Source organism: Halichoerus grypus, chromosome 6, assembly GCF_964656455.1.
Source record: "Halichoerus grypus chromosome 6, mHalGry1.hap1.1, whole genome shotgun sequence".
Lineage (NCBI taxonomy): Eukaryota > Metazoa > Chordata > Mammalia > Carnivora > Phocidae > Halichoerus > Halichoerus grypus.
The window spans coordinates 3,807,264-3,834,461 of NC_135717.1; the positions used below are offsets into that span (position 1 = coordinate 3,807,264).

General features: G+C 51.6%; 1 protein-coding gene across 2 annotated transcripts in view; it reads left to right on the top strand.

The window, feature by feature from the left end:
• Positions 1 to 25,899, top strand: part of WIPI2 (WD repeat domain, phosphoinositide interacting 2) — a 37,144-nt gene extending 11,245 nt beyond the window's left edge. The window contains exons 3-12 of one of the 2 annotated variants that reach the window (XM_036116565.2): positions 11,026 to 11,195; positions 12,870 to 12,966; positions 13,390 to 13,487; positions 13,916 to 14,008; positions 17,347 to 17,417; positions 19,837 to 19,944; positions 20,849 to 21,013; positions 22,155 to 22,262; positions 22,927 to 23,024; positions 25,217 to 25,899. In XM_036116565.2, coding sequence (XP_035972458.1) covers positions 11,026 to 11,195; positions 12,870 to 12,966; positions 13,390 to 13,487; positions 13,916 to 14,008; positions 17,347 to 17,417; positions 19,837 to 19,944; positions 20,849 to 21,013; positions 22,155 to 22,262; positions 22,927 to 23,024; positions 25,217 to 25,329 — 1,121 coding nt within the window. In that variant the 3' untranslated portion in view covers positions 25,330 to 25,899. Of the gene's footprint in view, positions 1 to 11,025; positions 11,196 to 12,869; positions 12,967 to 13,389; positions 13,488 to 13,915; positions 14,009 to 17,346; positions 17,418 to 19,836; positions 19,945 to 20,848; positions 21,014 to 22,154; positions 22,263 to 22,926; positions 23,058 to 25,216 lie in introns of both variants that reach the window. The other variant, XM_036116564.2, reaches the window with a different exon arrangement.
• Positions 25,900 to 27,198: the final 1,299 nt, after the last annotated feature.

The following is a 27,198-nucleotide window of genomic DNA, read 5'->3' on the forward strand; positions in this document are numbered from 1 at the left end:
CTTCATTTCCGTGAGCTACGTGGTTTTGGACCTTGGGGGGAGAAATCCAGTGGCCTTTCTCTGCCTGAATCCGTCGTGAGGAAGATCGGGCTCTTGCCTCTGTAGAGCTGCGGGCAGCCGGCAGACGCGCCTCCTTGGATGTGTGTCCTGTCTCTTACTTCCTGGTTTCTTCCCTCAGTGCTCTAGAAGTTTGTCCTCGTCAGCTCTGAGCAGCACCCGCAGAAGCAAAACAGCATTCTTTTTTAAATCAAGTAATTCGTTTCTTAAATAAAGTCTTGGATAGGTAATCTCTGGGAAGAACATTTGTCGGAAACTGTGGCCGGGCCTCCTAGAATGGGCCTTGAAGGCCAAGCTTTGAGTGACACTTGAGGTCACTGAGGTTTATGTTCAGACTTCCTCAGGGGTGGGTCGAGTGAGTGTTGAGCGGGGCCCGAGCCTCCGTGACAGGCCACCTTGAATAATCACAGACGTTTAGCCTTCTTTCTCCTGCTTTCATTGGGTGGCGGGGCCCTTGGGTTACCGGCCTGATGCCTCGTGCACCCTAGTTTCGTGGGAGGGCCACACTGGGTGTGCCTGGGGTTTAGTGGGAAGTGACCGCGCATGTTTATGTGTGCAGGGGTGCTCTTGGGAGTGAGGTGTCGTGTAAGAATGTTAAAGAGCTCCTTGAAATCCTGCAGTAGAAAATTAACAGGCCTAAACCCCCGATAGCGCGGAGATAGGTCGCGTTATGAAGGTGTGCTCCTGAAATGGTGGAGGCACTTGGTGCTGGACAGAAAGGCGCTCTGCAGCCGGCCCTCGTGTGTTGTTAACCGCTTCCCAAGTGGTGACAGAAACAGGTTAGCTGCAGGGTCACCCGATTCATCTGCCCTTTACACGAGGGCCTTGGCCTTTTCCTGGTTCCTGGCTCCTTTGGACGTCTGATGAGACCTGTGGTGGTTTCAGAGACCCCGAAGCCCGCGGGAGGGTTCTAGGCCTCGGGGTGCCGGAGTCTCCAAGAAGACCCCCCCTCCGTCTGCCCCTGCCAGGAGGCTCCGCCCGACAACCCGCGTCCACCCTCCGCCCCTGCTGCCCTACACTTCTTACCTCATATCTTAACACATTGGCCAGAATTCCAGTTCTGCGACAGTCTGTGCAGTTCAGCAGCTTTTTCGAGATGTAATTTATATGCTGTAAAAATCACTGGTTTAAAGTGTACAAGTCAGCGGGTTTTAGTATATTTCCTAAGTTGTACAACATACCATAATCTAATTTGAAGACCTGTTTATCCCCAAAAGAAACCCTGAGTCCCTCAGTAGCCACCGGCCACCTCCCTCGCAGCCCCTATCTGCTTTCTGCCCCTGCGCGTCGGCCGCTCTGGGCGGCTCAGATAAATGGAATCAGATGCGGCTGGCTTCTTTACTTCGAGTGTTCTCAGGGTTCATCCACGTGGGAGCATGTCTCAGCACTTCATTTCTTTTATTGCTCAGTAATATCCCCTTCCTCGGACACACCACGTTTTGTTGAGGGACACTCGGGTCGTTTCTACTTTGGGGCTGTTGTAAATGGTGCTGCTGTGAGCATTTGTGTGGACGTGTGTTTTCATGTCTCTTGAGGAGAGAGACGCCTGTCGGAGTGGAATTGCTGGGTGAGATCTTCCTTTGGCCCCCTTGTATAGACTCCTGGAGCTGGGGAGATGGAATCAACAGGAAAACGTGTACATGGATAGATACTGCCAAGTTGCCCTTAAAAAGGTTCTTATTAACAGGGTCTGAGTGCCTGTATTCTCATGTACTACAACACTAGGCGTTAGCAAACATTTAATACTATGAGTCTGAGATAAAAAGTACATTTATTTGCCTTTACATTTCTTAAATCATACCTGAAATGGAACTCTTTTTTTCATGTGGTCATTTGCTTTTTTTTTTTTTAACTGCTTGTTTCTTTCTTGTTTTTTAACTGTTCCTTTGCCTCCTTTTCTATTGGACTATTTGTCTGATAATAAAATAAATAATAAATTTGATTTAAAGCAAATTAGCCATTTGTTGTGAGTTGCAAGTATTTCTCCTGGATTGTTTGCTTTTTGACCTTGTTTATGGTCTTTTTGCTGGGTTGAAGTCTTGAGTTTTTGTCTATTCAGATGTATTTGTCTGCTCTCCGAAGGCTTCCATGCTTTTTGGAGCAGCAGAAGGGCGTTTCCTATTTCAGGGGTGTGTAAAACATTCTCCAATGACGTCTTCAGTTCTTTGGTATCGTATTTTACATTAAATACTCAATCCACCCGGAATTTATTTTGATGTTATGAGATCTTTCATTTGTATTCATAGGCTGGAAAAGATGGTTTTCCCATGTCCTTAGTTATTTAGAGGGGCCTACCGAAGTATTTAGGGATGAAATGTCAAGATAATAGCCTCGGGGTGCCTGGGTGGCTCAGTTGTTAAGTGTCTGCCTTCAGCCCAGGTCATGATCCTAGGGTCCTGGGATCGAGCCCCGAATCGGGCTCCCTGCTCAGCGGGAAGTCTGCGTCTCCCTCTCCCACTCCCCCTGCTTGTGTTCCCTCTCTCGCTGTGTCTCTGTCAAATAAATACATAAAATCTTAAAAAAAAAAGATAATAGCCTCTTTTCGAAACTTCAAAAAAAAAAAAAACATAGTTGAAGCTAAATGGCAGAAAGATAAATTTGTTCAAAGTGATGGATATAGGAGGTTCATTATACTGTTCTCTTTTGTGAGTATTTGCAGTTAAAAATGGCTTTATGGCCTCCCACATCCCCCCATTTAAAAAAATTCTAAAATCACATCCGCATTTTTTTCTCTATTAAAATTTCAAAAAATTTTTCAAATTTGTAGTTGGTAGAAAAAAATAAGCCAACACCCCAACCCACTAGTTGTTCACTTTTTCTACACTTGGATTTAAGCAGATGAATAACACATCCTGTCCTCTTCCCACCATTTTGTTAATGGACATTTTCAAACACAGAGAAGTTGAAAGCACTTTGCAGTGCACCCATATGTCCACCTTAGGGTCTGCTGTTAACCCTTTACTGTGGTCATCCTGTCACACGTCGTCCGTCCGCCGACCCATCCTTTGCGTGTCCCGGGGCGTGCTGGCATCAGTACATACGTCCTTGAATACTGCGCCATAGATGTTACTCACGAGAGTTCAGGGTGCGTTTGTTTATTTTGAGGTGATACTGACATACAATGGAGTATAAATCTTGAGTAGACGTTCTGTGTTTTGACAACTCCTGCATCTCCTATCAGGGTTTACCATCACCCCAGAAAGCTCCCTCCTACCCCCGCCAATCAATTCCAGCTCCCGTTCACCTTCTAAGAGGCAAGGAGGGTTCTGGGTATTTCCTGCTATAGATTAGTTTTGCCTGTAATAGAACATCATGTAAATGCAGCATGTGCTCTTCGGGTAAGATTTCTTTCACTCAGCGTGGTGTTTCTGAGGTTTGCCCACGTTCTTGCGTGTCTCAGTTGCCCACTATATAAATACATGGGTTTGTCCATCCTTCTATTGATGAACATCTGCACTTTTTCCATTTTTAGCTGTCATGAGTATAGTTGTTATGAACATTCTTGTACAAATCTTTCTGTGAACGTGTTTTCATTTATCTTAAGTAAATATCTAGGAGTGCAAAGTGTGTTCTGTTTTATGAGAAACGTCTAGATTCTCCTCTAAGAGGCTATCCCGTTTTGTATTCCCACCAGTGCTGTATGAGAGCCTGGCCCTGCATCCTCATCAATGTTTGGTGTTACTAATCTTTTTAATTTTAGCCATTTTGATGTTTTTTTAGTGATAACTCATTGTGGGTTTTTTAAGATTTTGTTTATTTATTTACAGATAGCAGGGGGGACAGAGGGAGAGGGAGAGAAAGAATCTCAAGGCTCCCGCTGAGCACGAGTCGGACTAGGGGCTCGATCCCCTGACCCTGAGATCATGACCTAGCCAAAATCGAGTCAGATGCTTAACCGACTGAGCCACTAAGGTGCCCCTGGTAGTTCTATTATTTTTTCAGGAACCTCCCTACTTTCCATAGTGGATGCACTGATTTACATTCCCACCAGCAGTGTACGAAGGTTCCCTTTTTTCCACACCCTTGCCAACACTTGTCGTATTGTGATGATTAGTAATGTTGAGCGTCTTTTCATCTTCCTGTTGGCCATCTGTATGTCTTTGGAAAAATGTCTATCCTAGTCCCCCGCCCATTTTTTAATTGGGGTATTTGGTTTTTTGGTGTTGAGTTGTATAAGTTTTTTTAAAAATATATTTTGCATATTAACCTGTTATCTAATATATGATCTGCAAATACCTTCTCCCATTTAGTAGGTAGCCTTTTCATTTTGCTGATGGTTTCCTTTGCTGTGCAAAAGCATTTTAGTTTCATATAATCCCATTTGTTTATTTTGACTTTTGTTTCCCTTGCCTGAGGAGACTGGTCCAGAAAAATGTTGCTAAAACCAATGTCAAAGAGCTACTGCCTGTGGTGTCTTCTGGGAGTTTCATGGCTTCAGGTCTCACATTTAGGTCTTTAGTCCATTTTTAATTTTTTTGTGTATGGTGTGAGAAAGTGGTCCAGTTTTCCCAGCACCATGTTTTGAAGAGACCGTCTTTTCCCCATTGTATATTCTTGCCTCCTTTGACGTAGATCGGTTGACCATGTGTGTGTGAGGTTTCTTCTGGGCTCTCTGTTCTGTTGGTCTCTGTGTCTGTTTTGCGCCAGGACCATACTGTTTTGGTTCCTGTAGTTTCATAGTGTAGTTTGAAATCAGAGAGCATAATTCCAGCCTAGTTGTTCTTTCTGAAGATTGCTTTGGCTGTTTGGAATCTTTTGTGGTTCCATACAAATTTTAGGATTCTTTTTTCTAATTCTGTGAAAATGCCTTTGGTATTTTGATAGGGATTGTGTTGAATCTCTAGATTGCGTTGGGTAGTATGAGCATTTTAACAATATTAATTCTTCCAGTCTGTGAACATGGAATATCTTTCCATTTATTTGTGTCTTTTCCAGTTTCTGTCATTGTGTCTTACAATTTTCAGAGTACATGTCTTTCACCACCTTGGTTAAATTTATTCCTAGGTATTTTGATATTCTCTTAATGCAATTGTAAACGGGATTATTTTCTTAATTTCTTTTTCTGATAGCTCATTATTAGTGTGTAGAAACACAACTGATTTCTATATGTTAATTTTGTCATTTGTGATTACTGAATTCATTTGTAAGTTCTGATAGTTTTTTGGTGGAGTCTTTAGGGTTTTACGTCTTATAGTATCATGTGATCGGTAAAGAGTGATAGTTTTACTTCTTCCTTTCCAATGTGGATGTGCCCCCTCCCCCGTTTTAAGGCCTTCTAGAAAACACTTGGTCACATGGAGAGGCATGAGGACCATTTTTGTTAGAATCCCATGACTGGCATTGCTCTGCACGAGGTTGATTGAGCTCTTTTCAGATCCCAGGGAGATTACATCAGGCAGTCTACTGGAAAACCGGGACAGATTTTTCTCTCCACACTAGGGAAGAAACTGCCACTCGTGTGGCAGGATGGACAATGGTTTGTATCTATCTATCTTTTTATCTATCTACCTACCTACCTTTTTTTTCTTTAACTGAACGATGGTTGACACACAACGTTCCGTTAGTTTCAGGTGTACAACGTAGTGATTCCACAACTCTCATGGCATGCTGTGCTCACCCCAAGTGCAGCCACCATCTGTCGCCGTCCAGCGCAACTGTGCCACCACCCACTATTCCCTGCGCTGTGACTTACTCCATAACAAGAGCTTCTCCTACTCCCCGCCACCCATTCTTGCCCGTCCTTCCAGCTCCCTTCCCTCTGTCGGCCACCACTTTGTTCTCTGTATTTATGAGTCTGTTTCTGGGGTGGTTTTTTTTTGGTTTTAGGTTCCACATGTAAGGGAAACCATATGGTATTCATCTCTGGTAGAATACCCTCTAGGTGCATCCCTGTTGTTGCAGATGGCAAGAGCTCACTCTTTTTCCATGGCTGAATACTATTCCTGTGTATGTGTGTACCACGTCTTCTTTATCGATTCACTCGTCGGTGGACACTTGGGTTGCTTCCAGATCTTGGCTGTTGTAAATAATGCTGCAGTAAATGTAGGGATGCATACATCTTCTCGACATAGTGTTTCATTTTCTTTGGGTAAATACCCAGTGGTAGAATTCCTGGATCATATGGTGTTTCCATTTTTAATTTTTTGAGGAGCTTCCATGCTATTTTCTACAGTGGCTGCACCAATTTACATTCCCACCAGCAGTGCACCAGGGCTCCCTTTTCCCCACATCCTCGCCAACATTTGTTATTTCTTTTTGAGGATAGCCATTCTGACTCGTGTGAGGCGGTATCTCATTGTGGTTTTAATTTGCATTTCACTAATGATTCGTGACGTTGAGCGTCTTGTCTGTTGGCCATCTGCATGTCTTCTTTGAGAATATGTTTATTCAGGTCCTTTACCCAGTTTTAAATCAGATTATTTGGTTGAGCCAAATAAGTTTTTTTATATATTTTGGATACTAACCCATTATCAGATACAGCATTCGCACACACCTTCTCCTGTTCTGTAGGTTGTCTTTCTCTTTTGTTGGTGTCCCTCACTGTTCAGCAGCTTTTTATCTCGGTGCCGTCCCTTCCCTGAGGAGACACATGTAGAAAAATGTTGCCAAGGTTGAGGTCAAAGAGGTTTTCTCTGAGGAGTTTTATGGTTTCAGCCTTCGATCCATTTGGGATCTATTTTGTGTGTGGTGTGAGAAAGTGGCCCGGTCTCATTCTTCTGCATGTGGCTGTCCAGGTCTCCCAGCACCATTTGTTGAAGAGATTCTTTTCCCCATTGGATATTCTTGCCTCCTTTTGCTTCTTTTTCTTTCCCGTGGCTGTGACCAGCACTTCCAACGCTGTGGTGGATAAAAGTGTCTTGTTCCTGATCTTAGAGGAGAAAGCTTTCAGTTGTTGGCCATCGAGTGTGATGTTAGCTGTGGGGTTGTCCTATGTGACCTGTATTAAGTTGCGATCCACCTTCCAGTTTCTGTGTAGTTCATTCCTTCATAACCTGTCCTGTCTTCAGTTGCTCCATTAACGTGTGCTAGCTCGTGTGTGTGAAAACAGACACCCGCCTAACCGTGCACACGGTACGTGTGAGCAGCGCAAGGGCTGCCGGCCCTCCCCGTGCTTCTTCGCCTCTTCGTAACGCGGCTTCTGCCGGCTGCCAGGGTTGTTCTCCACTTTCTCCCCATCTTTCACAGCTCCTTCTGCCTCCACCTCTCCATCAAGATCTGTCAGGGTCACCCGCTAACATCCGCGTCTGTAGCTTCAGTGCCCGCGCCACGACACGGCCGCTCTGGGCACAAGCTGCTGTTCTTTACCACACCGTCTTCCGTCGGCTTCGGGGTCACAGGGGCCTGGCTGTCCTCCCTCGCTCAGTCTCCGTTGCCGGCTTTCCTCCTCCTCTGCCGGACCTTGAGCTGTTTCGGTGCCGCCCAGGGCCCTGGGCCTGGTTCTGTCCCTGGCCTCAGCGCCATGCTCTTATTCACCACTCCCTCCTCGTGCCTGGAGCTCGTGGGCAGCACCTAATTGTCTGTGTCCGGTGGCTGAAGGAAGTCAGTGAGGTTGTGTCCAACAGAGGAGTACGAATCCATTCTTTGAAGAAAAAGACAGTCAGTTCTCATTGTTCCTGGCAGTCCCGTTCTGTCAAGTTGCCGTGAACTCTGAACTAGCGAATACTGAAGAGTTGCTCCCAGGGTTCCTGTGAGCCTCTGGTCAACGGTGTTTTCATCAAGTGATGAATACATGAGCTTGTTTTATGTGTTTCTATTTAAAGGCATCTTATTTGAATACATATTGTTGATTTATTAACAACGAACTCATGGCAACAACGCTGTAACTCATGCTAAACAAAGCTCATCTGATGCACGTGATTCTCCGGGAGGCACATCGCAGCCTTCTTGCCCTTGGGAGCAGCAGACGGCGCTGTGGCTGGGGGCCGTGTTAACTGTGAGCTCGCTGACCGAAAGCACAGAATAGACCATGCAAGGACAGTTGTTCACAGGATGAGCTGAGAACAAGAAAGCAGAGTGGACCGCCCTGTCCGGCTTCAGCTGGGCACGTATCCGTCTGGCACCTCAACATTTTTTTACTGCTTTGTGAGTGTCCACGGAAGACTGTAGAAGCCCCACAAGTACTAGTTTGGGGGCTTACAAATACACTTCAACAACCAGGCAAATTTACAGATAGAGAATCTGAATAATGAGGATCGACTGTATTTGGGAATAAGTTGTTTTCACCGCTGATTTAACTTAGAGGGCAGTGAATTTAAATATTTACTTACTTTATAAGAAATCAGTGTCCCATAGGCCAGCCTCTCTTCACTGTCTCCCAGTCCCACCGTGAATAACGCTGAGGCTCCAGCTCTTGTTTCACCACTGAGGAAATGGGTACCGGGTCTTGAAGCTAGTGAACAGGAGAGTCAGGACTGCAGTCTGATTCCCACGAGGGGCCTGCCTCTCTCGGTCCCCGTCACACCCCCGACGTGCTGAGGACCGTGGCACTGCGGCGCTTGCCCAGTGCTCATGCTAGAACGAGCACAGTTGGACTTTACCACCCGAGAGCGTGGTACTCCTTCACTACTGGCACAAATATCGTGGGTAGCATTAGCCCACTTTTTAGATGGGACCTTAGTCAAGAGATTATTGTGTTTTGTTTAATCGTATTTTGAAAGGTTTGGGAAGTAACCCAGAATCTAATCCTAGGTCTATTTTCAATCATCCGACAAACTGATAACCAGCTACTCTGGAGCCAGGCGGTGCCAGACCTGGGGTTCAGCCTGCCTTGGCCAGGGACACCACTGATTGCCCAGTGGTAATGTGATAACTGCCAGAATGAGAAGCAGAGAAAGTGATTGATTAAGAGCATCCCAAACAGTCATTAAATCCTGAAGAGGGAGACCTGGGACAGGGATGGAGGAAGTGCCCTCGGCCCCTGGGCCTAAACAGCCAGCCACCTCGCCCAGCCAAGTGTGGCGACCAGGAGCCCTCCCAGCAGCTTCTGGTCGTAATGTGGTGTCCCCGCCAGTTTCCGGGAGCGCTAGTCAGAGAAAGCAAGTATTGGGCCCTGAAGGACATTCTCACTGCACACGATCAACTTTCTGGCTTCGGATCGGGCTCATCTGAGTTTGGTCACCCTGGCGATTGAGCTCTGCCGTGTGCCAGACGGCATTGCGAGGGCTAGAGACCTGCTCATCAGTAAAGAAGGAGCAGACGTCCTGCCTGAGTGTGGCAGCAGGACCTCCCGTGATTCGGCCCTGCAGCTGAGAGTCAGGTCCTAGAAGGGACTGGCTGCTTTCTGAGATGCTGCCAGGCTGGGAGCTGCAGACACCTGCTCTGTTTGCGTCAAGATTAGCCTGCTGCTGAGGGAAGGGGAACTTGTGTTTTGTGTAAAAGTGACTGTGACTCAGACCCTTGATTTCACTGCCTATTCCATTCTAAGTAACAGCAAAATCCTGTAGTTTTTCCCCACAGGCACGTATTAGGTCACTTTGTACATACATGACTCTGGCTACCACCCAGCGTGCGAGCACCTCGTCGTGCTGAGCACATCAGGCCATCACATCTATATGGAAACGACTGATACCAGGCATTTTCCTAGAAATAGTTTCTCTCTCTCTTTTTTAAAGATTTATTTATTTTAGAGAGAGAGCAAGCGGGGGGAGGGGCAGAGGGAGAGGGAGAACCTCAAGCCGACTCCTCACTGAGCGCGGAGCCCAGTGCAGGCCTTGATCCCAGGACCCTGAGATCATGACGTGAGCCGAAACCAAGAGTCGGGCGCTCAACCGGCTGAGCCACGCAGGCGCCCCTAGAAATAGTTTTGTGTTAATAAAAGGTCCCTTGGAGCTTGTTCTTTCATTTTCTCTAGTAGTTGGGTTTCTAACCTAACTTAAGCGTGTCTTTGTTACACCATTTAAATCCAGCAGCAGAGCTAACGGAAAGGAATCCTTTTGAGTAACTTTGTATCTTTTGTGTGAGTTTTCACGTTAGGGCATCTGATTTACAGTGGACACGTTGCTGAGGCTTCAGATAGTCAGAACTTCCAGGTCCCCTGGGCTGGACCTGTCTGGTCGTCTGTGTTCTGTGTGCCCCGCTCCGGTCCCGGGAGATTGGGTGCGGCCTCAGGTCGCTGTTGGGTTGAGGAACGGGTGTGTGCGTACTTGCGATGGCAGAGACAGGCCGCGTGCGGAAGTAACGTGGATTGTTGCCTCTGTGATTTTTCTACAATCCAGTCTTTTCTTTGCTTCTAGATCTGAACTTACCAGGTATTTACTACTAAAACAAGGGCAAAAATAAAGACTGGGGACGTGGCATTTACTGGAGGTGGGGTGGGTGTGAGGTCACTCTATGGAGGGTCTGTTCTAGCTGTTATTTCTGTGCAGAATGCTGTGTGCACTCGTTTTTAACTCGCCATCCTGTGAATAGGGGTGTCCCCACTTGGGGAGCAGGGAGGTAACGGGTGTAGAGCGCTGGCTAGGGGCCCGTATCTGCAACCCCTCCTAACGGTAACGGAGAGAAGCTGTGATCCCCATTTTACGTATGAGGAAGACAAGACATGGAAAGATCAAGTCCTGTAGAGATTACCTGGGGCCTGTGCTTTGTCAGGAAAGGGCCAGGACCTCAGGTGCCGGCAGGGAAATGAGGCCTCGTTCCTCATGGAGCTCACATTACAGGGTGTGTGTATAAGGAGCCACCCAGTGAGCAGGATGATGTGAGAGAGGAATGAGGAGGGGGAGCAGGGAGACCCGGTGAGCAGTCTGTCCGTGGCTCGTAAGCGGTGAGCGTAGCCCCAGTCTGTCTGCCCACAAGCTGACTTCCACACTGCCGTGTTCTGGGACCGTCCCCACAGCCCGGTCCCATCACCAGGCAACCACTGTGTAAGCCCGTGGTGCTCTGCTAGACGTGTGTGTTTACTTGAAATGCATTTGTGTGTGTGAGCGGATTGCACCTGTCGACGTGAATACATACATATGTTTTTTCTTTCAGCTGATACTGAAGATGTGTGCATTGTAGAAAGATTGTTTTCAAGCAGCTTAGTGGCTATCGTCAGCCTCAAAGCTCCCAGGAAGCTCAAAGTTTGCCACTTTAAGAAAGGAACCGAGATCTGCAACTACAGCTACTCGAATACCATCCTGGCCGTGAAGCTGAACAGGCAGGTGAGTGACACTTGACCCAGACTGCCAGGTGCTCTGTCCATGTCTCACTGCTCAGTGTGGCCCTTGGCTGTCACTGCCATCGCAGTTTCCTGAAGTGGTCTAGGAAAGCTGACAGTCCTGGTCCCCCAGCCCTTGGCCCCGGCACCGCTCACCTCATACCGCCTCCCCGACTCAACTCTGTTTTCTCAACAGTTTGCTCAAAGCACGCCGTCCCTTGCTCTCCGCCAGGCTGTTTTCTTCATCCATTGAGACACGAGCCGTAGCATTTCTCTGTATACCGTATGCTCATCCATAGAGCTGTGTCATGGCTTGTTCACCTTCTCTCGCTTTTATAGGTGTTACTTTGAAAAAGTCTGCTGGCATCATTTTCCTGTTTTCTTCTTATTTCTCTTTTAAACTTTACTTTCTTTTTTAATAAGATCTATCTTTTTTTTTTTTTTTTAAGATCTTATTTATTTATTTGACAGAGAGACACTGCGAGAGAGGGAACACAAGCAGGGGGAGTGGGAGAGGGAGAAGCAGGCTTCCCGCGGGGCAGGGAGCCCGATGTGGGGCTCGATCCCGGGACCCTGGGATCATGACCTGAGCCGAAGGCAGACGCCTAACGACTGAGCCCCCCAGGCGCCCCTAAACTTTACTTTTAAGATGAAAGACTTACTCCTCTTTTTTATCTTCCCCAAACTCACAAGAATGTCTGGCGCAGAGTACGGACTTGGTGGCTAGCACTTGAGTTTATTTCATGAGAGCACCTCATGGCTTCTGCTTCCCCACAAAATGTAACAGCGCCCCAAAGATCCTTCAGCTTTTCTGTGGCAAGCGCATGTTCCACACGGGGAAAGCTAATGAAGTTGGTGGATGTGAGACGCACGTCACCACGGTGGGGCGGGGGTGGGGTGGGCGGTGGTCCGCGGTGAGCTGGCTGGGTAGATGGTTGCGGTGGAGGCCTGCTGGGATTGCTCTGTGAACTGAAGGACATGGTTACAATGGGAAGTTATAAGGCATAACATGTTGAACATTCTTTAAACGTAAAACATACACGTGTACATTCACGCACCAACTAACGTGGCGCTGCACGCACGCCAAGTTGTCTTTCCTGCATGAACCATCCCCTTGGTGCATCAGCTACGAGTACGTTCCTCTTTAAAGTGGGGTGTGAACTTAGACACCTGCAAGTAACGCGAGCACAGCGTGAGTTTTGAGACTTTAGAAACCCCTAGGCTTTTATTTTCATCTTGCGATGCTTCGTTCAACATGGGTTTTTGAAAGCAACTGACCTTTACCAGACGCGTCCAAGGCACTTGCTCTGATTTTCATGAGGGGAGGGTGAACAAAGAAACTGAAAACACAAACCGTACCTTTCTTAGCTATAGTTTACCAGTTTCCACAGTCGTGCACTCAATCGCGTGGTTGGAGGGCCTGGTACAGTTGGCAGGAGTGGTTGTGGGAGCAGACGCAGCTGGTGTGGACACTACTGGGTGGGTAGATGAGGCACATGGTGCTGCAGGAAGGCGGCCTGGTCACGGCCAGCGTCCACGGGGCCACGCGTGTCCAGTCTCCCTGGTGTTCTGGAAGGAACCAGGGGCGTCTTCGGCCAGGAGTCGATTAAGTAAAGATGGGAGCAAGGATCGTATTGGCTCTTGATGTTTGGTTTTCTATTTCTTCTCTCTTTCCTAGCGGCTAATAGTATGCCTGGAGGAGTCTCTCTATATACACAACATTCGGGACATGAAAGTCCTGCACACGATCAGGGAGACCCCTCCCAACCCTGCAGGTAAGCTCACTGTGGGAAAAACATCCACTTTTCTGATTCTACGTTTTAAAGATTAGCTATTTTCTCCTTGTAGGTTCCACCAGGATAGCTTTTGAAAGTATTGATCTTAAACCAAGCAAGCTACCTTCCTTCTGCTGCTGGTCTAGTGATCACATAATCATTGGTTTCGTCAGCTTCCAGTTCTGAGGCTGCTGATCAGTTCCCACCACGGCCTTCAGCCTGTTTTTATAACCTCCTGTTCCCTGAGGAGGTGGTTTGGGGGTGTGGCACTTGAGACGGACCAGCACAGCGGCTCCCAAGGCCGTGTCTGAGCCCCTTCGCTTAGTCCAGTCTCTGTTGGGCAGATGCTCGCTTGGGTGTAGCAACTAAACGGGAGCCCGTCTGGACCCGACTCTCCGTGTTTGCCTCCTTGTGTTACCACAGGCCTGTGTGCGCTGTCCATACACAACGACAACGGCTACCTGGCATACCCAGGCAGCGCCACCATCGGAGAGGTGCAGGTCTTCGACACCATGAACTTGGTGAGGCTGCTTCTGCTCCGGGGTCCCCGCTCTCTGCAACCAGCACGTGGCGCCGCTGGCGTCCGCCTTGCCTTGGCTCGGCGAGGCAGGTTTCACTGCCACCTTCTTACTGGCAGAGCAGGTCTGGGCGACCTCTGCCTGCAGATTTCTGCCCGTGCTGCCACGGCGCGGAGCTCCCGGCAGTGTGGCTGCTTGGAGGAATGGAGAGAGCTCTAGAGACTTCATGGATCCAGGGCTTGGCTTTCTGGAAGGTTCCGAGCAGCATTTCCTCGGGCCCCTCCCCCAGTAATTCCGGCGCATGTGGTTCTCGTATTGACTGGGATGGGGTTTTAGTCACAGCCACTTGGCACTTCAGCCTGATGACCAGGGGCGGCGTGGGGTGCGGTCTCGCCGCGTGGCGGCCACGTCACATTGGTTTTGCCTTCCAGAGAGCTGCGAACATGATCCCGGCGCACGACAGTCCTTTGGCCGCGCTGGCGTTTGACTCGAGCGGAACCAAGCTCGCCACTGCCTCGGAGAAGGTGCGTCTGCGGTGGCCTGGTAGGAAACTGGCTCGGGGCTTCGGCGCGCTTCCGCTCACACAGCCCGGGCACCGAGCGGGTTTGTGCCCACCGGCCCCCGGAGAAGCACACGTAGCTCCCCGCCGGAGCGCCGGGTTCGGGGCGGGCGCGGAGTCCTGCAGAGGAGGCGTGCGTGTGTCAGCGGCAGCCCCGGCCGTGTGCTGCTCGGGGACGCACTAGCGGTGCCGTGCCGCGGACGTACTTCCGGCCAGGGCGGCGTGAACACATTTCCGTGTGTTTCCCTTCCTTCTTTTTCTGTTACTTAACAAAATTGTGATCATACCATACGTGTAATTTACCATTCCCTTTCACTCTGCATGATAGTAGATTTCTCGAAGTTAAAAAACACTTCTAATGGCCGTACAGTGTTCAGTCGTGGTTTACTTGACCGTTGCCCTTTGGGGACGTTTATATTGTTCCTAATTAGATTGCGATAATATAATAACATTTGGAATATAATAACATTTTGAATATAGATAATTCTTACATAAAAATCTCTTTTTTCTGCATCCTTATTCACTTAAGAGATTCCAGGGAGTGGGTGCCTCGGCTCAGTTGGTTAAACATCTGACTCTGATTTCGGCTCAAGTCATGATCTCGGTCGTGAGATCAAGCTCCATGTCGGGCTCCATACTGGGCAAGGAGCCTGCTTAAGATCCTCTCTCTCCCCCTACCCCTCCCCCCCACAAAAGAAGGGGAGAGTCCAATGGGCAGACTTTCTGGGTTAAAAGGATGTGGTCTTTTTAAAGTTCTCTCCACGTAGGACAGAGTGACTTTGGCCTTCCCTCCAGCTTCCATGACAGCAAAGGGTCCTCGCTCTCTTCCTGGCGTGGCTTCTACATCTTATTCCTTTGCTGCTCTTCTCATCTCGATAATCCCCGCTCTCTGGCCTTGCTCTTGACGATCTCATTTGTTCTGCCTTGTTCCTCCCCGCCAGACACCAGTACCGGCTTTTCAGTTGCCTAGTTTTGCTTTGATGCTTTCTCACTAAAAAAACACCTACAGTAGCCTCCCTCTGGTTGCCTCTCCCCTTGGCCCAGCCAACCAAACAAGATCTGAGAAAAGTCCCCTCACTGCAGCTTTCCGGTGTGGGTCTCCGTGCTTGCCTGTCGTCCGAGTTTCTGTAAGAAAGGTGCTGCCATCTGTGATCACTTAGTCCTCGGGAATACAGATCCTTTGTATTCACGACCCCGTTCCTTCCCCTCAGCAAGGTCAACACTTTCTCATTTCTTTTTTTTTCTTTTTTTTAAAGATTTTATTTATTTATTTGAGACAGAATGAGAGAGAGAGCACATGAGAGGGGGGAGGGTCAGAGGGAGAAGCAGGCTCCCTGCACAGCAGGGAGCCCGATGCGGGACTCGATCCCGGGACTCCTGGATCATGACCTGAGCCGAAGGCAGTCGCTTAACCAACTGAGCCACCCAGGCGCCCAACACTTTCTCATTTCATATCAGGGCCTTAGAGACATTAAATGATTTGCTCAGTCACCAAGTTGGGCAGCGACCGAGGCTCGGACTCCGAGCCTGACTTTGCTTCTAAATGCCGCTGGCTGATGACGCTTCCGCCTTGTCCGTTTCTACCAAAGTGGCCGTGAGATCCTGATATGCCTTGGTTAATAGTCTCAGCTCTGTAGTTTGCATTAGGTCCTGGAAGCTCTCTAAAGCACTTTGTGGAATCTCAAGGCCATTAGGAATAGAAGGATTTTTTTTTCTGGGCTAGGAAGAGCAATCTCTTGATTGGCTTTTAACCCCCCGTGGCCTCCCCCATCCTGCTGGGTGCTGGGGCCGGGCCTAGCTATGTGCTTAGTGCTGCTTTCGGGGAGCGCAACAGGCTGGGACCAGCAGCCCTTGCTAATTAATGTTATGCACTAGATAAGCCGGTAAAAAAAATCTCTAAATCAGAAAGTTGAGACTACAAAGGATCAAATCTTCACTGTGGTTATTTTGGTATGTGACTGTGCTGTTTTATCCTTCTGGTTCTCAAGAATTACAAACTCATTTGGTATCCGTTTATCCAGAGAGAATCATTGTCTTTAAAAAAAAAAAAAAAAAAAAAAAAAAACATTTTATTTTAAAGATTTATTTTAGAGAGCGAAAGAGAGAGTGTGTGCCCGCACGCAGGTGAGGGGCGGGGCGGGGGGTGGTCCTCCTGCTGAGCATGGAGCCTGACTCGGGACTCCGTCCCACGACCCTGAGATCATGACCTGAGCCGAAATCAAGAGTTGAACACTTAAGAACTTAGCCACCCTAGCGTCCCTTTTAAATAACATTTTAAAGAAAGTTTCTGGTGTTCTATAATTAGGTTGTTTATAGTGTATGTCTGATATTATTAACAGTTTTTACACTAAACAGTTTGAACCTTCCAAAATATGTCAGGTTACGTGTTCCTGCCCCGCGAATTTGAAATACTGCCTGTTTTCAGGTTTTCCATTTTGTTCTAGGAGTCTCTTTCTTGTTGTGCTATTTTATTACCGTAGCTTGCTAGTATTCTTTTAACATTTCGATGTTGAAAGTCCCATTTGTGTTCACTTTCTTGGCTGTTCTCTCTTACTCTCCCAGATGTCCCAAGTCCTGTCTCTCCAGCCACAAAGGCCCTGTTACTTTGGGGGAGGCAGGACTGGGGGGCGCGGCAGGGACTCTGGCATCTCCAGAGTGCCTCACCTCCGTGCCGGGAAGGGCAGCAGCTCGTCTGCTCACTCATAGACTCCTCTGCCCGGTCCTGGAAGCCCCCCTGATCAGTAACTCAGCCTGAAGTACAAGGAAGGATGTGGGGGGGCCGCAGACCTCTCAGACCTCAGCTGAGTTAGGTGGTGCCTCCCGACGAGCAGATGGTGTGTGTGAGGTGAAACGTCACGGGACTTAGAAATAACTAGAGCCAGGGGCGCCTGGGTGGCTCAGTTGGTTAAGCGACTGCCTTCAGCTCAGGTCATGATCCTGGAGTCCTGGGATCGAGTCCCGCATCGGACTCCCTGCTCAGCAGGGAGTCTGCTTCTCCCTCTGACCCTCCTCCCTCTCATGCTCTCTCTCTATCATTCTCTCTCTCAATAAATAAATAAAAATCTTTAAAAAAAAAAGAAATAACTAGAGCTGTTGTACGTGTGACGTCAAGGCTGTTGGTGTTTGGGAGAAGCAGTGAGCCCTGGTGGGGGCTGTATCTACAGAACAGAGGAAATACGCAGTCGGGGGTGGGAGCCGGGAACATGTGTTTCCCCCTCGTGTTTCCTTCAGAGTCTGAGGAGGAGACACAGGCTGGGTTTCCTCGGCTACAGTCTTTTTTCTTTCTTTTTCCACCTGTCACAGGGGACCGTGATTAGGGTATTCTCCATTCCAGAGGGACAAAAACTCTTTGAGTTCCGGAGAGGAGTTAAGAGGTAAGATATGTAAGTTTTCGGAATTGATCTGGAGCTAACATTTGGACTTCAGTTCTGTTTTCTCTGGATCAACAAGTGGAGACTTAGAGCGGCCCTGGGAACCCCATTTAAATGCATAAGTGCTTTCAACCCACCTGGGTGGTGAGGGGAAGCTTTGGAGTCCTCCTGAGGGGTAAAGGAACGTTTTTATAAAGCGAACTGGTTTTCCTTTGTCTGTGATCCCACCTGAACGGAGGGCGATGGCCGGGCAGCCCGGGAATCAGGAAGAAGTGGCCTGTGGGGCCGTGTGGCTTCCTCCGCCTGGTCCGAGGTGGCAGGCCAGTGACTTCCTGACCTGGCCAGCATGCTCCTGTCCTGCTTCTCTGCCCTGAAAACCTGCCCCCAGCTCCCCTCCACCCTGTCACCACTTACTTCCCGGTCCGTCTGCACACCTCCCTTCCTTGACGCCAGCTCCGGACAAAGGAACGTCCATCCTGCTTAGGCCTGGATCCTCTGCCGCAGGACTGGCTCCGGAGGTCTGGTCCCCATTCCAGGGGGCCAACTGAGAGTACCCACCTCAGGGCGGGCGCTGGGCCAGGAGGTGTTCCAGAACTGCCCCCTCCTCTGGGGACCTCGCACTGTGTCACCGCTCCCTCTCGTCCGCGGGGTCCTTCCCACAGACGGCACATGCGGGCTTTAGGGTCCTAGCTCCTGTGCCCCGGCCCCGCCCCATCACTGCCTCCTGTGTTTCTTTCCCTTTTTCCTTTGGTTTTCCTTACACCACGCCATTCTAGATTTGTCATCTTTTGTTCCTGCTCCGCTTCCTCCTCTCGTTATCTCACTTCTGCCCTGGAGCCTCGTTCATCCCACCCTGTGCAGTCCCGCAGGCCCCTGCCCCGTGTTGTCTGGGTGCTGCTGCTCCTCGCCTGTGTGTGTAGCCCAGGCTGCTTTCTGAGCGACCAGCCAGAATGTGCCCATCGTCGCTCACGTGCCTTATTGGTAGACGCTGCCGCTGTCACCGACCGGGTCCCTGGGTCAGAGGGGCTCGGCACTGGCCCTTCTCCCTTCCAGTTAGGGAGGGGCGTCGCTGCCCCGGGCCAGTCCCACCCACCCCCATCTCCCCGGCGCCCCTGCCCGCCCGGGTTGGATCGCCACCGTCTGACCTCTCGTGTGCCTTGGTCTCTGCTCTTGGCCCCTTTGGTCCGTTCTTCAGACCGTGGCCCCGGTTGCCCTTTGAGGGTGCCCACAGGGCCAGCAGACCCCGTGTGGAGCCTCCAGGGCCCGCCTCACGCCGGTGGGGCTAACTCCAGACCCCTCAGCCCTGGGCTCGGAGCCCGGCCTCCCGCACTCTGCTTTCTCAGCTCTGTCTCCCTGTCGCTCCCAACTCCTGCCACACGGAACAGCGGTTCCACCGAGGAGTGCTGTGTCCACGGGGTCTCCTGTGCTGGCGTCAGCGCCCGGACCCGGGCCGGCTCCTGAGCCCCTGACGTCTGTGTCGAGTGTCTGTGCCTCAGGAAGGCCCCCTGACCCTCTCGCGGAACCCCCCCCGCCCCCGCGCTCCTCCAGCTCGGCCCCTTTACTGCCCGCATGCCTTGGCTTGCGGCGCCTTCACCGTGTGCACCCTGCCTCCCTGTGAGCGCCGGCAGAGCAGGAAGCCTCCCTGACTGATCACCAGAGCTTTGTACGAGCCCTCAGGGCGAGACGTGCCTTGTCCTTGTCGGGCTGTGAGGAAATGCACATTTATTGGAGGCTTTGGGATTTTTACAGTGACTTTTAAGATCAACTGTAGAGTCTTAGCATGTTGAAAATTTTGCTTTATTCTTAAACATTACCAAGGTTGTCAGTTTCCTTGCACGTTAAGAATTGCTGTAACTTAATTATTGGATTTTCTTTTACTAACCTTGGTGCCATAAATCCAGCCTAATTCAGCTAAAAATGGTGTAATGAAGCTCTGATTTCCTTTGTTATTTGGAATTTCAAAGAAAATTGGCTAAGAAAATATTAAAGAATTGCTCTTAACTTGGTATTACCTTTAAAACATTTCCCTTTCTTTAGAAAAATTTTTGGAAAGCTGTCTGGAGGGGCGCCTGGGTGGCTCAGTTAATTGAGCGTCTGCCTTCAGCTCGGGTTGTGATCTCGGGGTCCTGGGATCGCGCCCTGTGTTGGGCTCCCTGCTCAGCGGGGAGCCTGCTTCTCCCTCTCCTTCTGCCCCTCCCCCCTTCTCGTGCTCTCACTCTCAAATAAATAAAATCTTAAAAGAGAGAAAGAAAAGAAAAGATGTCTGGAGAGGAATAAGAAAGATACCAGTAGACCCAAATCTGCCTGTTCTGGGAACTTTTCTTCTCTGACATTTTAAAGTCCCTGGAGAAAGGTTGCTAATCACCAGCACCAGGGTTTGTGGGCGACCACGTAACTCCAGCCCCCTTCCGCTCGCCCGCAGGTGCGTGAGCATCTGCTCCTTGGCCTTCAGCATGGACAGCATGTTCCTCTCCGCATCCAGCAACACTGAGACTGTGCACATCTTCAAACTCGAGACTGTGAAAGAAAAGTGAGTTGCAAAGACACAATTGTTTTAAAAAACACAAGGCCCTTCTCCACTGACTGGATGGGAACACCACACAGACCCAGTCCTGCCGTTAGTCATTTTTGCCAATAAAGACCCTGGAGCTGGCTCTAGAGTAAGGTGTCACCAGACCCGGGCTCGGCAGGGAAATGGCCTTCCCGGAAAGAGGAAGCCGGGAGGGTGAAGATGGACGTCCTGGGGTCCATGCACCCGTGCACCTCTTAGCAGCGCCTTGACCCACAGAAGCACTTAAGGGTAGATGCCCCCTTGGGGTGGGGGCTGGCTCCAAGCTGCCCACAGGCGGGTTCCGTTTTTAGGGCAGTTGATTGAAATTACGTGTTACTCTGAGGGATGTGCATGGTGAAGGGCTGGTTCTTTCCTTAAATTTTAACAGGACCCACTAGGATGAATACTGTTTGTATGCTGTCTTATTCAGAGGAACATTTAAGATGACTTAAAATATATGCAAGATGAACAACAGCAAAAATGGGCTCTGGGAAAATAATTTGAGATTTTGCTTATAAGGTTTTTGGAGACTTCGTATTAAAGAGATCTGGGGCGGGGGGTGGTCACGAATTTAGCTCTGTATGTCCTCACATTTGCTGCAAAGTCGGGGGGCGGGGTCCTGATCATCTGCCACAGTCTAATGTGGCCGCTCGGGAGAGCACGGCTATTCTGGGCTCTGCAACCTGACGGGCCTCCTCTGACCGTTCCCGGAAGACACACCCGTAGTGCTCCCAGGCTCCCGAGACGTTGTCGTTCTCTGCACCCCTTTTTCCTGAGGTACGGGGAAGTCCTCTTCGAGTTTCAGGGCTGATACTTGCTCCTGAAGTGGGACCTGGTCGTTCTGGTGAAGAGCCCACCGTCTGATGATGGTTCCTCCTCCTAGACCTCAGGAGGAGCCCACCACCTGGACCGGGTACTTCGGGAAGGTACTCATGGCTTCCACCAGCTACTTGCCCTCCCAAGTAACAGAAATGTTCAACCAGGGCAGAGCGTTTGCCACGGTCCGCCTGCCTTTCTGCGGCCACAAGAACATCTGCTCGCTGGCCACGTGAGTACGGACGGGGTTGCCTCTCCCATTTGCTGGTGTCCGTCCATTCGGGAACCTGGTCGCAAACCCCCGGAGACGGTGGCACTGGGGCCCGGCTAGGTTTCTCCTGGTCCAGAAACAACCCACAAACCTGGGCCTTTGACTTGGTCAAAGTGGATGTGGAGGGAACCCCCAAGGGCCTCTTCACCATCACTAGCCTCGAATGACTCGTCTGCCGTGTTCTGATCCAAAAAGTCTTCCTCCGTTGGTTGGGATGTTTGTAACGGTAATGAAAAAACACCATTAAGTCAAAACTGTAGGAGGTGGCCAGTAGTTAACCCTTCGGGGCCTACGGAACCGGCTGGTTAACGTAGTCGGAGGCCGTCCATGCCGCTCCAGAGTAGCCTGAGAACGCGCGTGGTGCTTCGGGAGCCCCATTGGATTCCTGCCGGGCAGGAAAATATGGTCTTGAAAATCCTGTGATTCCATGAATCTTTTTTTTTTTTTTTTTTTAAGATTTTATTTATTTATTTGACAGAGAGAGACACAGCCAGAGAGGGAACACAAGCAGGGTGAGAGGGAGAGGGAGAAGCAGGCTTCCCGCTGAGCAGGGAGCCCGATGCGGGGCTCGATCCCAGGACCCTGAGATCATGACCTGAGTCGAAGGCAGACGGTTAACGACTGAGCCACCCAGGCGCCCTGATTCCATGAATCTTATAAATGTTATTTTACATCCTTTTTGTGTAGCTAATAACTCAGGTGAAAAAGCTTATGAAAATACCCACCCTTAGTAACTAGAGAAGCCGTGAAACTGATTTTACTCACACGGTTCTCCTGGGGGCCTCAGTGTTCGCTCACACGGTTCTCCTGGGGGCCTCAGTGTTCGCTCACACGGTTCTCCTGGGGGCCTCAGTGTTCGCTCACACTGGTTCTCCTGGGGGCCTCAGTGTTTACTCACAGCAGGGACCCCTCAGCCTCGATGCCGCAGCTCAGGCAGCACAGCGGGCTCGATCCTCCTCTGACCCGTAGGTAGTATGTCGAGCGCCCGGAACCGACTCGTGTTCACATGGGGTGGGGGTGCCCAAGGCAAGGCTGCTGGTGTAATCAGAACATCGTCTGCAAGTTGCGGTCCTAGAATGTGGCTCCTTTTTATTCGCGCTAGAATTCAGAAGATTCCCCGGCTCCTGGTGGGAGCTTCCGACGGGTACTTGTACATGTACAACCTGGACCCGCAGGAGGGAGGCGAGTGCACCCTGATGAAGCAGCACAAGTAAGTGGGCCTCTCCTTAGCCGTCTCCTCAAGAGCCGGGGGCGCGAAGGGACGCGTCCCGGTGGAGCTGGCCTGTGCTGGGAGGCCTCGCTTCCCCCACACTCCCGCTCTCCTGCGCCTCTCTGCCGGCGTCCCGTTCACTGCCCGGGTGGAGGTTGGACAGGTGGCTGGTGCGGGACGAGGCGGACTGAGGCAGGAACGTAGCATGTTGCAAGGAAGGGACGATGCTCTGGTGTCATCCCCAGAGTGGCCCGCATCCCCGGAGCACCTGCCATGTGGTGGTGACATGTAGCTGTTCTCTCTGAAAGGAAGGCGGTGGTATTTGTTCATTGGGAAGTAGTGCAGTTTGATTTTGCTTTTGCTTTTTTAGAACTATCCAGAAATTCTCTAAAAATGATACTATAATACTATAATTATAACGGGGGTGAAAGTGGGGTATTTTCTTTATAGTGAATTCTGTTTATGATCCTCAATCTTAAACACGGAAGATCATCTCCGTGGGTGTAACTTCTTCCCAAGTACAAATCTGGTGAAGCTCCGAGGGAACAGGCACGCGGGGATGAGCACACTCGTGTCCACCTTGAGCGGCCTCTTGCCTTTGCTGCAGCACGTCTGGCAGGAGCCCCGACCGGCCTCAGTGTCTCTGTCTGTCCGCTCCCTCCAGGTTGGACGGCAGCATGGAGACGACCAATGAAATCTTAGACTCAGCCTCTCACGACTGCCCGTTAGTGACCCAGGCCTACGGCACAGCTGTCACCACAGGTACTCACGTGCCTTCGTCTCCGACCAGACTTGGTAAGGCTGTGACGCGAGCCTGGAAGGCACGTGATGCCAGGCCCTCCCGCTGCAGTCCGAGCTTGGCGCTTTTCCCCCAAGCGGCGTGGCCCACCCGCCACTTTCCCCCGGGCAGGGGACAGGTGGGCTCAGAGGCAAGCTCTTGTCAGCTGGGGATGTCAAGGCTGAATTCATTTTCTTCATTTTTGAAGGAAAAATAGTCACGATGGCTCAGGCTGCTTTGGGCACACGTGAATTGTCCCTGGCTAGCAGCCCCTCGGCTACAGTATTACCCTGAATTCTGACATTGCCAAGCAGGTGTCCTTGGTCCTGTGTCATCATTCAGTAAGCACGCGTGGGACCCCACCCCACTCAGCTTTCGGGCCCTGGGAGGACGGCATTAAAGGCCTGCCTTTGGGCCCCTCCTGCGGGTGCTGGGCAGTCATCGTGCAGACAGATGAGGCCACGCAGCCATCCCCCCTCCCGCCGCAACCAGCTTGACCTCAGGTGGGCGAGCCTGTAGATCTGCTCACACAGGAGACTGCGTGCTCACGTGACTCAGAGATGAGGCGTTCCTTTCCGTCAGGTGAAGCACTATCTGGCGTCAAGCGTCCGGCATCACCAGTTTGAGAACTAGGCCCATCCTCCCTGTTCGCTGAAGAAAATGTGTGGCCTGTCCTTCAGGAAGCCCCTATTTACTGTGCAGTGTCTTTTTGACATTGATGAATTTTGGAAAATAAAGGACTTTGTCTTGAGCTGCCCAAGGCTGCAAAAAGCTTGTAGTCAGAGAGGGATCACAGTTTAGTCTTAGTGTGCACTGTAGTTGCCGGGCCTTGCCTCCCTGCCTCCCAGCCTCCCTGCCTCCCCACCTCCCAGCCTCCCTCTCAGCCTCCCTGCCTCCCAGCCTCCCAGCCTGCCTCTCAGCCTCCCTGCCTCCCCACCTCCCAGCCTCCCTCTCAGCCCCCTGCCTCCCCACCTCCCAGCCTGCCTCTCAGCCTCCCTGCCTCCCCACCTCCTAGCCTCCCTGCCTTCCCGCCTCCCAGCCTCCCTCTCAGCCTCCCTGCCTCCCCACCTCCCAGCCTCCCTCTCAGCCCCCTGCCTCCCCACCTCCCAGCCTGCCTCTCAGCCTCCCTGCCTCCCCACCTCCCAGCCTCCCTCTCAGCCCCCTGCCTCCCCACCTCCCAGCCTCTCAGCCTCCCTCTCAGCCTCCCTGCCTCCCCACCTCCCAGCCTCCCTCTCAGCCCCCTGCCTCCCCACCTCCCAGCCTCCCTCTCAGTCCCCTGCCTCCCCACCTCCCAGCCTCCCAGCCTCCCTCTCAGCCTCCCTGCCTCCCCACCTCCCAGCCTCCCAGCCTGCCTCTCAGCCTCCCCGCCTCCCCACCTCCCAGCCTCCCAGCCTGCCTCTTAGCCCCCTGCCTCCCCACCTCCCAACTTCCCTGCCTTCCCGCCTCCCAGCCTCCCTGTCAGCCTCCCTGCCTCCCCACCTCCCAGCCTCCCAGCCTCCCTCTCAGCCCCCTGCCTCCCCACCTCCCAGCCTCCCAGCCTCCCTCTCAGCCCCCTGCCTCCCCACCTCCCAGCCTCCCAGCCTACCTCTCAGCCTCCCTGCTTCCCCACCTCCCAGCCTCCCAGCCTGCCTCTCAGCCTCCCCGCCTCCCCACCTCCCAGCCTCCCAGCCTGCCTCTCAGCCCCCTGCCTCCCCACCTCCCAACTTCCCTGCCTTCCCGCCTCCCAGCCTCCCTGTCAGCCTCCCTGCCTCCCCACCTCCCAGCCTCCCAGCCTCCCTCTCAGCCCCCTGCCTCCCCACCTCCCAGCCTCCCAGCCTCCCTCTCAGCCCCCTGCCTCCCCACCTCCCAGCCTCCCAGCCTACCTCTCAGCCTCCCTGCCTCCCCACCTCCCAGCCTCCCAGCCTCCCTCTCAGCCCCCTGCCTCCCCACCTCCCAGCCTCCCAGCCTCCCTCTCAGCCCCCTGCCTCCCCACCTCCCAGCCTCCCAGCCTCCCTCTCAGCCCCCTGCCTCCCCACCTCCCAGCCTCCCAGCCTCCCTCTCAGCCCCCTGCCTCCCCACCTCCCAGCCTCCCAGCCTCCCTCTCAGCCCCCTGCCTCCCCACCTCCCAGCCTGCCTCTCAGCCTCCCTGCCTCCCCACCTCCCAGCCCCTGAGCATGGCCGTGCTGTCTCTTTGCAGCCTACACAGACGAGCTGGGAGCAGTGGGCGGCACATGTCTGGAAGAGGAGGCCAGCGCTCTGCGGCTGGAGGAGGACAGTGAGCATCCTCCTATGATTCTTCGGACTGACTGAACTTGACCTGTGAACTCTGACCCCAAAGCAGGGAACACTGGCTTGATGGAGGACTTTGTGTTATGCTGCTATGAACTTTGACCCGAGCTGGAGAGAGGATGGCAGAGACTTTAAAAAAAAAAAAAAAAAAAAAGATTGTAGCTGTAGTCTCATTCCATACTGTTGAGAAATACATCGTTTTCACTTCAGTGGCTTTTAATCCTGCTTAGGAATCTTAGCTTTTTGTTTTCTCTTTTTGCCAAAATTAACTGTTTGGTGAAGCCCTTGAAACCTTGCTTTGCATGCATTAACGTGCCAAGCCAGAGTAGGAGAACTAGAAGCCACTTTATGACAATGGCAGTTGTTGGGTTTTTAAAATCTGTATAGAATGAGGAGTGCGCACGAGGAGGCGGCATCGTGCGGAGTGGTCTGGGTGTCAAGGCAGGTCCTGCTCGGGCGGGTCCAAGAGCCCTCTCTGGGCTTGCCAGGCTTGGGGGCGTCAGCCGTGGGGAGGAGAACTCTCTCCCCAGAGCCCCCCGTGGGCCCTTTTCCCCCATTTTATTTTGTTAATTAAATTCTTTCCAAATTGGATTATTCTGGGATTTCTTGCTTGCTGGACTTTTATCTTATTTTCCATGTGGGTATTGGAGGAGAGGAGTTCTTTCTGGTATTAAAAATCTTCCTTTCGGACAGCACGTGAACTTGAAAGAACACCTCAGAAGGCCAGAGCGAGGGAAAGTGGTCTCAGTTGTGTAATTAAGTTACCTGGTCTTTAATTTTCCTGTTGAATAAGTGGGGCAACGGGGGGAGGGGTGCTTGTTCTTAGGGAATTCTGTAGCTATTCCCTGTACCCATGGAGCACAGAACTACAGTGTGGGGGGCACCCAAACTGCCCTCTGCCCTTGAGCCCCGCCGTCTGTCAGGGGCTCTTCCCACCTGCATCAGAAATACTAGAGATAGAAACTCCGGGGGGTGTGGGCGGGAGGCTGGCTCTGAGCACCTGCTTTACAGGGTGATACGTGCCTTTTCTATTTTAATCTTACAGAATTGTTCAGCAAAGTGACGGGAGATTGTGGTCACAGGTCCTAGTGGTAGCCCACCTCCCCTTTTCATTTTTACAGAGTTACATAACCGCAGATACCTCAAACTCTGCATTCCAAACCAAGACATCTAGCAGTCCAAGTTTTGAGGCAATTCAAGTGGCATTAATGGTGTAAAAGATCATTCTAGAATCTTTGGAATGGTGACGGTTAAAGACAGAAGTAAAAAAAATACATATATATACACATTCTGGATCTGCCCTCCCTTTTCCCTGTGTCAGGCTTCTGAGCAGTCGAGGGCCGAGCGTCCGCTCCGGGTTGTGTTGGTCGTGACGGTCGCGTGGCCTAGAGAAGGGGAAGAGGGCAGTCGGTGGCACGGACGGCCCACCTACATGCCCGACCCCGAGGTGGAGGCCTTGGTGCAGAGGGCACGCAGAGTGAGTCCTAACTGCAGCGGAAATCTCTAGAAGCACTGGTTACGGCGGCCACCTGAGGTGCTGTGCTGGTCGGAGGTGAAGGGATACGCTCTCCTTTGCCCAGCGGCTGGCACGCCGGCCTACACGCTCATGAGCCGTGCACCTCCGTCCCAGATGTGACCTGCACGCGTCGGCTGAGCCCCGAGCCGGGGAGGACTCGCGGGGCGCGCCCGGGACACAGCCTGCCTGTGTCGGGCCTGCAAGGCCCCCTCCCGGTCCCCTCTGGAGCAAGGCACTGGACTCCAGGTCCTCAGGGCGCACTTGGCCGGGGTGAGCGTTCACGGGAAAATCAGTGCAAAGGCGCGCACGGCGGGTGGCGGCCCTGCGCTCGGGCCTCCTGGTGACCGAAGACAGAACTGCCTTTCCCGTGCGTT